The 13,271-nt window shown below is 44.2% G+C and overlaps 2 protein-coding genes across 2 annotated transcripts in view; both read left to right on the top strand.

Annotated features, from left to right (window-relative positions):
- Window positions 1–14: 14 nt before the first annotated feature.
- On the top strand, window positions 15–1,022 carry LOC308080603 (kelch domain-containing protein 3-like; the record flags this gene model as incomplete). Its single annotated transcript, XM_080422497.1, has 2 exons — window positions 15–516; window positions 676–1,022. 2 exons carry the CDS (start codon window positions 15–17, stop codon window positions 1,020–1,022), a joined length of 849 nt encoding a protein of 282 aa, XP_080278623.1.
- Window positions 1,023–6,832: 5,810 nt separating this feature from the next.
- The window catches only part of LOC308080602 (kelch domain-containing protein 3-like), a gene marked incomplete at both ends in the record, with an annotated part of 17,194 nt that continues 10,755 nt past the window's right edge, over window positions 6,833–13,271 (top strand). Inside the window, one exon of the mRNA XM_080422496.1 lies at window positions 6,833–7,701. Coding sequence (XP_080278622.1) covers window positions 6,833–7,701 — 869 coding nt within the window. The remainder of the gene's footprint in view (window positions 7,702–13,271) is intronic.

Genomic DNA, 13,271 nt, shown 5'->3' with positions numbered 1-13,271 from the left:
AAGCACACGGTAACATGTACGACAGGGAGCACATGGATGTGCACATTTTCAACACAGTGTCTTTGCGCTGGAGGAAGTTGCCCCGACTGATAACAGGATTAGAACGTCCCTTTGAGGTTCCCTCCAAGCTTCCCGCCATGCTTGACAACTACACACCTGTACTGATACAAGATACCATCTACCTCTGGGGGTGGAAAGGTAAGCACTCAAAGAAGTCCTGCAATGTCCTTTTTGGGTTTGATGTCGGCACCCACAGATGGTTCAAGCCCAAGGTTTCTGGGACCCTTCCAGAGGAGAAGCCTAACTATGCAGCCTGTGTCTTGGGGAAGGTCATTTATATCTGTGGAGGATCCATGAGACTGACTGAACTCACTAATGCCATCTACAAGTTGGACACCACCACGATGGTCTGGTCTTTAATTGACACCAAAGGCACTCTGCCACCTGCTTCAGAACCTTGCTTTGCCACCATCGTCGAGACAAAGATGTTCGTATTTGGGGACAATCACACCATCAGTGTGTTTGACACAGAGACCAACTGCTGGCTGAGCACACCTTCTGCACAGCTCCCTGAAGAAAGTTGGGATCGTTCAGCCTGTGGTGTACCATGTACTTTCTGTAATCTCAATAAGGAGCAATGCCATTGTCCGGACTTGTATTCTGTTAATCATTCAGCCTTTGCCCACAATGGAGAGCTGTACATATTCCGTAGCTGCAGCACCAAACAGAACTTCACTGATCTGTGGAAATTCAACCCAGAGACCTTCTCCTGGATGAAAACTGAACCCAAAGGTCTCGGCCCGAGTCCGACGTCTAGTATGTGCTGCTGCATGGTGGGAGATCGCATCATCTTCTTTGGAGGAAAGAACACACCCGATGACCTGTACATCTTAGACTTGAGTCCTTGTCTTAAGACCTTATGCAAGCTAGCAGTTACTCAGCACAGTCTGGAGCAATCGGAACTCCCACCCAACATCAAGTGGGAAATGGCAGCTATGGCTACCAACAGCAACAGAAAATAAGAAACCAAATATGTTTTGTATTAAGAGATGGGATATCCTTTGGTGAAGAGTCATGTTACCTTTTATTTCTTTGGTTTTGAGTTGTTTCTGATGACATGCTTTGTTCCTTGCTGCACATATCATATATTTTATTGTTTTCAGCTTCAACTTAACCACTTACACCCCATTTGGTTGAGCGAAGTCCAAATGCTCGCCTATCAAATGAGGAACTGAGCAGAAGGGATAAAAGACTACGGAAAATTTTAATTGGAACATCCAGAGAAAACCTAAAGAATGACATACCAGAAAAGGATCTGGCTACAATGGCAGACCTGCTTGACAAGAGAAGGAAGGAGCTCATGAGAGATTAAAATACAATCAGAGCATCCACTGCACTGAGGTGCAAAATTGATGCATGGGAGGCTGTAACCAGAGACATCATGAAGATCATCTTTGGACGGTTATCAGCGATAAATTTTGAGGCATCAGCTACATGCCCACAACTATGCTTACTGTGTGTGCATGTGTGCATGCGCACACATGCACACGCACACATGTGTGTCGTCGTGGACACTGGATAGTAACCATAGACTGTATGATAGTAACCCATAAAAAGATCTATTCTCCCCTTATCGGGAGCGCGCCTCCTCGGCCTCAAGCTCTGCTGAGTCGGCGCGCCTCCGTCATGGACAATAACTATTATCACGTGCGGTCCGTGTCGCATCAAAGCCCCGCATCGCGCCTCCTCCTCCTCCTCGCGCCGCCTCGTATCAAAGCCCCGCATCGCGCCTCCTCCTCTTCCTCGCGCCGCCTCGTATCAAAGCCCCGCATCGCGCCTCCTCCTCCTCCTCCTCCTCGCGAGCCTCGTGTAAAAAACCCTGTCTCGAAAAGCCCCGCCTCGCAGCCCCGCCCCACGCTTAAAAACAGGCGCTCCCCTTCCAATTTACCTGGAATGCCAATTTACCTGTGACATATATACTACCTCACAGTCAGGTTCCTGTCTGTCCCACTCTGAATCATCCATAGCTGCCAAAAGAGTTGAAGCAATTGCAGAGCTTGCTTTAAAGGAGACTCAATATGAATACATTCAGGAAGAAATACAGGAGAATAGGAATGTTGTAGGAACAACATGAAAAGGAATTGGAGATGCAACAGTCTCAATTGGAGTGTCTACAGGCAGAAAGGGACATGGAAGCTGCTCATGCCGGTCATTGGCACCGTATTGCCCCCTACTGACGTTTACTATTTGGCCCCAAGCAGTCCAATACAGCCTAGCTACAAACAGACTGCCAATGCCAGAGCCCACAGTGTTTAGCGGAGAGCATTGCAGGTACCTTTGATTGAAATGATGATGATGAGGCATACAGAGACGCATGGAGTAAGCTCAACCAACAGTCAGTTTGGTCAGCAGTTTGTTGTCCAGAGATTTCAGACATAAGCTATCAAAATGGCCAAAAATAGTCCAAAAATGTTGAAGGGTTAATTTCCTGACTTCTTAAAAGCCTGCCTGCAAGCCATTCCTCATGTGAAGGGCCAATTAGAAATATGAAGTGACTAAGAAGAGAACTAAAAGCTGCTACAGAAGGTTCCTCAGAAGCTCTCATGGAGAGAGAAGAGTTCCGCACCTTTGAAGATTTCACCAAGATTGCATCTCAAGAGAAGCAGAAATAGCATGCAACCCAGTCTTCCCTACATGCTCTCCACTCACCTAACTTGTCCCATGAAAAAAGATCACAAAGGAAATACAAAAGGGTCCATGTCTTCAGCACCCATACTGCAATGAAGAGCGCTAAACAAATACCAAACAATGGCAACAGAAGGAAAATAAATACCTCAAAAGATGCAATTCCAGAACTGCCCATAGGAGATACAGAAGTTAAAAGGACCCTGACAATGAAAACGGAGACCACGGAACCAGTGAGTGAACGAAAAAAGCACTGAAAAGGTCATAGTGAAAGATCTACACCACCTTGATGTCTTTGGGATGAGGTCTCCACCATGCATCCCTCCCTGAATAAAGTACTTACCTACCTGATTCATTCAAGCAGGAAATTGTCATCCCCCTCATGTGACACATTTGATAATAGCTCATAACCATGAAAAGACAAAGCATCAGGGTAAAGGCAAAAAACGCCCCACTCCAGTCATGCCGGTTGCGTGTGGAAGTGCCAAATGAAGACTACGGGGAGTGTTCTGAACTCCACTTTATTACTTGCCTATGGCAGACTCATCAAGCCATGGCCATAATCAACAACGTTCGTGACAGCCATTGTGGGCAAAGGCTGAATGATTAACAGAATAAATGAAGTCCAGCACAGCCCTGCCTCCACCTGGTGCTTTCCCACATTGAGTATCTACACAACATCGTCGCCAGACAGTGTTGGAACTCGCCAGAGGATATCTCAATAGGAGATAAGAGACTGAATAAGAAAGGCGAATGTTTGGGTGAATAAATTGTGTTTGAGCGTCCAGTGCAGACGTTAGTTCAGCTGTTAGAAGCTTCTTAAGACCAGTTGAAAGGATACTGTTATTATTTTTACATTAGTTTTAGAATATTAGTTTATTAGGTTTATCATTTGATATGAAAATGTTCATAATTTTGGTGTGAATTTAATTAACCCAAATTGTTTTTGTATTAAAGAGATGGGGATATCCTTGGTGAACAATCATATTTTTTTTGTTGAAGTTTTATTGTGTAATGTACCCGTTTCCCTTTTTTGTTTTGAGTTGGAAGGCTTTTATTTTGAAACAATTTTTGATGACATACTTACTAGCGCGAGGAAATCTAGTTTCTCAAACTTAGATGTAATTTTTTATTCATTCATTTACATTTTTGTAAGTGATAACAAATCTTAGCAGGGGAACAACCTGTTTTCGCAGATATTGTGTGTACAGACGCAAAAGCCGACCTCTTCACAATTCCCTTATCTCTTCAACAGGGGGTCCAGGGTCCTCAGAGGTACTGCAGGGGGGCCGCTAAGTCATTGTGTGATAGGGTACTTATTTTTTACATTAACCACTTGAACCCTCGTATTCCTATTGTGGGGGGAACATTATCCGAAAATAGCAGATCTACAAGCTTGTAGATTGGCTATTTTCGGCAAAGAGATTTGGTTTACAGGGAAAAAAAGAACAGACCAATACCGAGCCAACGGTCAAGTTTACAAAGTATTGTGTTTTTAAGTCTTAAAAACACACACACACACACACACACACGCACGCACGCACGCACGCGCGCGCCACACAGGCTCATGTTTAACCAGTTAAGCTCTACAGCGCTAGGAGTTGTCAACCGTTTCTGAGCACCAAACCTGTTCCACCTATAATTCTTTTTTGCTAGTTAGTGAACAATTTGCAATTCTCAGTCTCTCTTTAGACTCAGTCATACACTTTTATTACAATTATTGCCAGACCCAAGGGGTCGGGCTTACATGAGGCTTTGTACCTGTTTCGTCCATACATGGGCATGGTCCATTTGTCCTCCGGCCCCAGCCAAAAAAGTCTGTCCCCCTTTCGTCCATACATGGGCATACACAGGCTGACACGTAATGTGAAGTCCGGCTTAGCCGTGACGTAGTGCATGTTTTGTACCTGTTTGCCAGACCCAAGGGGTCGGGCTTACATGAGGCTTTGTATCTGTTTTCTCCATACATGGGCATGGTCACTTTGTCCCCCGGCCCCAGCCAAAAAAGTCTGTCCCCCTTTCGTCACGAACTATTCATGACATCATGAACTTCAGTTATAAAGTGGTTTGTAGGTGTGTTACATACTAGGACTTCATTCTGGGTCTGGCAGAACCAGGTCTCCTGGTCTTGTATAAGTCATTATAGCCACTCATATTATGTTTTGTTTTATTGATTTTAACTGATAATTTATTGTATATGTATTTTGACAAAAGCGATGACATACATTTGTATTTAGTCTAATTGGGCACTGGCATACTCTGGTGCGATGCAAGTCGGGAATGCATCCCCGCCAGTCATGCAATACCCATTGTACCTATTGTCCGAAAACCAATTGTACCCATCTCTCTGTGTCCCTTTTATGCCCATACATGGATATCTATTTATCTGTCTGTGTTTGTCTGTCTGTCTGTCCATGTCCCTTGTATGTCCATATATGGAGATCCCTCATTAGTATATGCACTTAAATGGGCATATCGGTCGGATCAGTGATTAAAGACAATCGGATCTCTGGTTTCTGTCGGTTTCTGTCGGATTGGTGGTTCTGGACAACCACCGATTCGAGGGATTTCACGCTGGGCCCCGCATACCCTTATGCACGCAGGCTTTTAAGTCGTTCGGTTTGGCGGTTCTCGAGATGCATGGGGGGACAAGCATGCCGCCACGATCATCCATTTCATAGTTGTGGCCAGTTGAATGTAGGCTGTTTTTGCCAAAAAGTAAGTGTGATTGCTGTGCGTTGCAGTTTTCTTATAGATCAGCCTATTCGTCGTACGATGGTGTCGCGTGTTGAAAATATCAGACCTACAAGCTCACAACACTTTGCAACATGCCACGTTGTGAGCTTGTATGTCTGCTATTTTTGATACGCAACAACACTGTTATACGGCGAAGCACAAATCACGCTTTACTCCTCCTAATCAGCGCTGAGTACAGGTCTTGTTCGCTCGAGTGTTATGATAAACAGATCTGGGGTTCCAAGGTAATAGAATCCGAACCAAGCCAGACCCAATTGACGATACTAAAAAATGGACCCAAACTCGTTATGGGTCGTGGATATTATACAAGCACAGTGACGATCTGCAATGGATAACGTGGTGAAAGTTGGTGACTCATTGCAGGCAAGTAGTCAACCTTCCTTGTTGTTACCAAGTGGGATTGTATGTCGGCAGTTTAGTCAGTGAAAAACCCTTTAAATGTCATGAATGGACCAGGAGGCAGGCTTGCAGGTAAAAATAAAAGTATTTATTCCAGGCCTGGACAACATAGCTGAAATAACGAAACAAAAGAAACTCAAATTCAACACAACATAACTAACAGAGGTACGGTGTCAACCTCTCTCCATGGCAGCCCACACTCCACTGAGCTGCTCTCTCTTATATAGTCTATACAGACCCCACCCATGGCTACAATCAACCAACCCAGTGCATTCGCAATCCACCCAAGCTGCTCCCCATGTAGCATTAATCAGCTCCTCAGGCTTCAAGGCAGCTTCCCCTTTACAGCATCTGATAAACACAAGTATATTAGATTCCATGTCACAGCAGAATGTGTACCTTCTGTGGGACTGAGAATCCACAAGTTATACAATACAGCATAACATACAATAACTGTGTAACATTAGTAAATTAGTCAAGCTGCTCTGTCACACTTGTGCCATCATGATATAACATTAACAAAAGTGTAGGTTTTGCATCTTAAGGATGAATGAAATGTAAAGTCCAAAACATATAGTTTGTTTATACTGTGCGAAGTCTGTGCTGACACTGCGATTGGTTAAGCCAAAACACACTCCGGTTGCTGAGCTAAGCTTAGCAAAGAAGTTAGCAATAAAGCCACGTCATGAGATCTTTGAATAAATGTTGCACCTTTTAATGTGAACACCGTGATCCATGGCACAGGGTTTCCAGAGCCTTGCCTGGACTGGGGATGCTATGGTGATCAATGTGCCATATTAGGGAGATCAACATGCATCAGCTTCCCTGATTGGTCTATTCAACCCATCAGCGTCATGGATTGGTCAAGCTTCATGTGAACGTTTGTAGCTCTGTACCAATATAAGTATTAGAAAGCACACTACGACTCCACTCTTTTACACAGCAAGAGGTGACAAGTCCAGTTACATCAATATAAGGCATAGTGTCTAAAATGTTACGCTGGACGTTGCATCTGAATGGAGGAACACACAGAGATTTTCATGCTGGTGTTGCAGTCGGACACAAGGTGTACTACTTTAAAGCACACGGTAACATTTACGACAGGGAGCACATGGATGTGCACGTTTTTAACACAGTGTTTTTGCGCTGGAGGAAGTTGCCCAGACTGATAACAAGATCAGAACATCCCCTCGAGGTTCCCTCCAAGCTCCCCGCCATGCTCGACCACTACACAACTGTCCTGATAGGAGATACCATCTACCTCTGGGGGTGGAAAGATAAGCCCTCAAAGAAGTCCTGCAATGTCCTTTTTGGGTTTGATGTCGGCACCCACAGATGGTTCAAGCCCAAGGTTTCTGGGACTCTTCCAGGGGTTTGTCATAGATACGGAGCCTGTGTCTTGGGGACGGTTGTGTATATTTTACGCACTAATGACATTTACAAGTTGGACACCGCCACAATGGTCTGGTCTTTACTTAATACCAGTGGCATTCCACCAGCTGCTCCATGTTATCACTCTGCCACCATCATTGGGACAAAGTTGTTTGTATTTGGTTATCGGCAACAGGATTGGATCAGAGTGTATGACACAGAGACCAACTTCTGGCTAAGCACACCCTCCCAGCCAGAAATACCTGGCTGGGGTCATACGGCACTTGCCTACAATGGAGAGCTGTACATATTTAGTGGCCATAGCAGGAAACAGGACTCAAACGATCTCTGGAAATTCAACCCAGAGACCTCCTGCTGGCAGACGTTTGAGCTCAAGGGGAACGGCCCGCGACCAACGTCTAGTATGTGCTGTGTCATGGTGGGAGATCGCATCATCTGCTTTGGAGGAAAGGACGCACCCGATGACCTGTACATCTTAGACTTAAGTCCTAGTCTGAAGACGTTATGCAAGCTAGTGGTTATTCAGTACGATCTGGAGTGGTCGGAACTCCCACACAACATCAGGTGGGAAATGGCAGCCATGACTACCAACAGCAACAGAAACAACGTAACATGAGTGTGCTCGTTCACGTGTGCACGTGCGCACACACGCACGCACGCACACGCACACGCACACACACACACACACACACACACACACTTATGGACACTTATGGACAAGCATGCACACACACACACACACACACACACACACACACACACACACACACACACACACACACACACACACACACACACACACAAATTGAAGTTTTTATTTTACTTATTTATGCCATTTATTTTGTGCTCTTCTTTGCATGCCATTTGTCAAACTTACTTTTATTTATTTATTTGCTTATACATGGATATACATTCCCTTACCCAGTGGGCAGCTGGCATATTTTATTTAACTGGAGGTTCGGTGTGCGAGGCGGCCCTCACACCTACGTTGCGCCTCCAATCCGACCAATATGTTACAGTGTCAGGGGCTTTGCCACCAGTTGTACACATCTGTCTGTGTCCCTGTTGTGCCCATATGTGGAGATCTCTGTATCTGTCTACCTGTGTCCTTTGTATGACCATGTATGGAGATCCCTGATGTCATTAGTAGGCCTATATGCCAAGCCCCCAGAACCCAGAGTTTGCATTGAAGCACAATGGACATGCTGGCCATTCATAGGTACTGCAGCTCAAAACGGCTGGGGCCACTGTACATGAACGAGCGAAAACGGTTTCGACCAATGGGATCGACTCACGAGCTTGCGCACGGGGCTGCGCACCTCTGTGACGCAAAACGCTATGGTATATGCCCATACCCTGCAAATTGGCATGCCCATATATGGGCATAGCGGTTGGATCTGTGGCTCTGGACAACCGGCTTTCCATATGCCTATGTATGGGCATATCAGGTTTGTTTATGGTTATGTCTGAATCAGAGTGACATGGCCGTGGTCCTGCCTGTAGATGGGTGTATCGGGTTTGTTCATGGTTGTCTCCGCCGGAGGCGGAGAGTATGTTTTCGCTTCGTCCCGCTGTGTGTGTCCCCCCCCTAGCCAAGCTAACATTGGTCAAGCTCCACGTGACACGTGACAATATGTTGACACCAATGCTTTTGATTGGCTAGAGGGACGCATGACGAAATAAAATCCTGTGTCACTTCAAAAAGCCATTTATGTTTTTTGAAGTGAGGTAAGACAGGATCAATCAGTCTTGATTGGAACAGTACCTTACAGTACAAATCACCCGTCCGTGCGTGTGTGTGTCCCTCTGAAAACACCTAACATTGGTCAGTTTCACGTGACATCACAATATGTAATATAAATATATAAATAGCTTAGACAGGAGAGGCTGAGATCACACAATGCAACTAACTACTAACCAACTACCACCAGTCATGGCAAAACAAGTATTCGATACCCCCTCTGATGTCTATGTCAGAGTACATGGTTCATTGTGGAAAGAAAACGTCCAACTATTTGAACTAACAGAAACGATGCGCCAGAAAGATGACCAACCCTTTGCAGAGCTGCTTATGAGAGTTCTTACAAACGCATGCTGTGCAGAAGACATTGCACTGCTACACACCAGAATCGTCTCTAAAACAGATCCCTCATACCCAAGTGACGCATTGCATGTCTTCTGAACAAATGCAGCCACAGATTCACACAATGGCGAAAAGCTAATAAAGTTGCCAACAAAAATATCCAACATCGCCGCAATTGATTCACAAAAAGATTGTAAGACAGGACTAGTTAATGTTACACTATCAAGCAACCCATCACATACAGGAGGCTTACGGGAGGTCGTGTCTGTAGCAGTTGGGGCCAGAGTCATGTTGACAACCAGCATCAATGTCTCTGACGGACTGTCCAATGGAGTATGCGGAACGGTTGTTCACATCCATCAAACAAACACAACAGTCGAAACCATCCTGGTCAACTTTGACAGTGATCGTGTAGGAAAAGCAGCCAAAACGGCCAGTCAGTACAAAGAACACTTTCCTGAAGCGGTACCCATACAAAGGCACACTGCACAATTCTACACCGGTAACAAAAACTTTCCTTTTTTCAGGGGTACATAAATTACTTTAACATTCACCTTTTAACAAATAACTTTTTGTTTAACTAAAAGATATATCTTATACCCTACCTTTAAGTTTTAGAAATCATTTTTAGAAATCATTTTTAGATTTTAGATTCAGCCTCAGAAAACATTCCCAGAAAACTATGGTTAAAGATAGGGTAAGTGATTTCATTTGATTAAAATAGCACGGGTCTGCTGGCGGAGACTTGTGCTCCGAGGAGCACATTTTCTAGTTATATCTGAGTTTAGTTTAGTTTAGTTTATTTAGGTCAATTTTGAAGTAACGCAAATGGATTTCATAGTAATACTAAGAAAATGAGAGAAAATGTCCATATTTCTGACCAAAAAAGTATAGGCTGAAGATATAGTATAGAGTCAGAGTGACGTGGCCGTGGTCCACCAGGCCTCCCAGTAGCCAATTTTATTATAGGATTTTACTTTATTATGCACGTGTGTGTCTCATATATTTTTTTAGATCTGTTTTGTTTAATTTAGTTTCTTATATTGTCCAATTAGTAGGAAACGAGATGAATGCGGTTAACATACATTTATAATTCAATTGTTATTATAAACTGTAATATCAGAAAGTCTACATTTCCCAAAAGGAAATGCATGTATTTACTTTAGTCTGACCAGAAGCAGTGATAAAACATATCCCCAACAGACTTTTGTTTGTATGCGCTAGTGCGTGTGTGTGTGTGTTCGTATATTTGTTTGTTATTGTTTATTTAATTGGTTAGTTATTTAGTCATTAAATAAATGTTTCTCCCATTTTTGTAGGAGGCAAGTGATGACAAGCTATTAATCAATGTTCATAATCAGCAGTATACAGTAAGGGGAACAACCCATAGTCAACAGATTGAGTAGACGTTACATGCACGCACACGCAAGCATGTATATATATATATATATATATATATATATATATATATATAAAATGATATATGCGCACACACACACACACACACACACACACACACACACGCACACGCACACGCACACGCACGTGCACACACACACACACACACACACACTATCAAGTCATTCCAGTCAAAAGAAATGCTATCACCAAAGTATGCCATATGGGACAGGTAATATATAAGACCCATACTGTACTGTACAAACTGACAAAAGTGCATTGCAATGTTTCGACAAGAAACCAATCACAAATCCCTTTGCAACAAAACGGCCCGAAACGCAGACAATCAGCGCAGCGCGGCGTGTCCCCGGCACTCACGCCATGCAGTTGTCCTCATTGATTTGCAGAGGAAGGGGAGGGGGGGGGGGGGTTGTCATTGATCCCGGGAGCAGCCCAGGGTCTTATTAAAACAACCGCTACTCGTCCCCAAAGCAAACGCCAAGACGCACAACTTACCTCACATATCTGATCTGACTGCATGGGGGGCCACGCATTGATTTACTAGGTTGGTGTTTGCATGTGTCAACGACCCCCCCCCCCCCCCCCCCCCCCCGACACACACACACACACACACACACACACACCCGTTCACACACACATGCACGCACACATTTGTATCACTATACTTGTGAGGACATCAACATTCGAAGACAGCAATTTTATGAATGGCATTTTGACTTTATTTTGCCATTTGCAACCGGCCCGAACATAGCCGAAATAGCCGAAAATAGATTGGCTACTTCCGGTGCTCGAAACTGGGGCGAAACAAAGTGTAAATCATGCATAACTCTTAACCCAAACACCTAAGCCTAACCACTAAATGTCTAATCCTAACTCTAACCTGAATCGTTTTCTAATTATAACCTTATATCTCAAAATGGTATTAATCGTTCAACTATGAAACGACCATTTCTCTCTTGAAGACCAGGTTGTCCTCAAATTGTCTATTTCTCAAACTACTTGTGGGGGGGCATTTGGCCCTCACAAGTGTAGTAATGCAAGTGCACACACGTGCACATGCACATGCACGAGTGCAGCTAACTGGCCGGGCGTCTACACGCCCAGCTGTAATTTGTGATCGCCGATCAAACTTCCGCACCAACCCACCAGTCAATATCATATCCTACAGACACACTCATGTACACACACACACACACACACACACACACACACACACACACACACACACACACACACACACACACACACACACACACACACACACACACACACACACACACACACACACACACACACCACACACACACACACACACACACACACACACACACACACACACACACACACACACGGGCACGTGGGCACACACACACGGCTAATAGGAATAAACATTTCACCTTTTGTCTAAACAATGGAGTCCAGTGTGTATTCCCCGAGGCCAGAGCGAGGTCAATGGGTGATGTGGTCAGATACATAACTGGGCTTTCCTTGATTTTTAACCCATTTAGACCGGGAACGCATCTCTGTCATTTTAAGATTTATGTGGCTATTCAAAAATAGCAGATTGACAAGCTCATAGCGCGGCTATGAGCTTGTAGATCTGCTATTTTTTGAGTGGATTAATTTTTTTAAATCTTTGAATATATACATGTTTTGAAGCGAACATTTTTTAACTCCGATCTGTGCTTCTGGGGGTCCCTGGAACAACATATTTTGCGATGGGGGTCCGCGGCCAAATACATATAATTTTGGGGGTCCTTGACAAGGGAAAGTCAGAGCACCACTGACAGCAACATACTGTTAGGATTTAGAAAACAAATTTAGATATGTATTTGGCAGGGACCCCCCATCTCAAAATGTTTTGTCCCAGGGACCCCCAGAAGCAAAAATGTTAGTCACAAATGTTCACTTTAAAAAATATATATATTCGAAGATTTGGACACATTTTCTAGATTTTTCAAAAATAGCAGATCTACAAGCTCATAGCACGGCACTTGGTGCCATGCTATGAGCTTGTAGATCTGCTATTTTTCAATAGCCAAAGACATCTTAAAATGACACAAAATTATGCGTTCCCGGTCTTAATGGGTTAAATGGCTCGCCTCCTACACTGAAGCCCATGGGCAGATCAATAGCCAGTCATATTCGGCAGAGAGGTGAGTCTAGGTCAGAGTCCTGCACGGGTCCAATTTTGAGAACCCGCGCCCGCCCCGCCCGTCAATACTCAGATCCGTAGGTACAACTTTAATTGTCACAGTCTGAAGACTCTTAGCCACTTAATACGTTGTCGAGCGGCGTCCCTCAGGGCTCTATACTAGTGACTTTTTTTCTGTTTTCGCTCCGCATTAACCCATTAAGACCGGGAACGTGTCATTTTTAGATTTGAGCTAAAAAAACATTATTTTACACTTTGGCTATTCAAAAATAGCAGATCTGCAAGCTCATAGTGCGGCACCGAGTGCCTCCGCTACGAGCTTGCAGATCTGCTATTTTTGAAAAATTGTGACAATGTGTGCAAATCTTTGAATATATATTA

The sequence above is a fragment of the Gymnoscopelus braueri genome (assembly GCF_963280865.1).
Source record: "Gymnoscopelus braueri genome assembly, chromosome: 24".
Taxonomy (NCBI): Eukaryota; Metazoa; Chordata; class Actinopteri; order Myctophiformes; family Myctophidae; genus Gymnoscopelus; species Gymnoscopelus braueri.
Note: the sequence above shows the minus strand (reverse complement) of the source record. Positions and strands in the feature narration are given on the sequence as shown.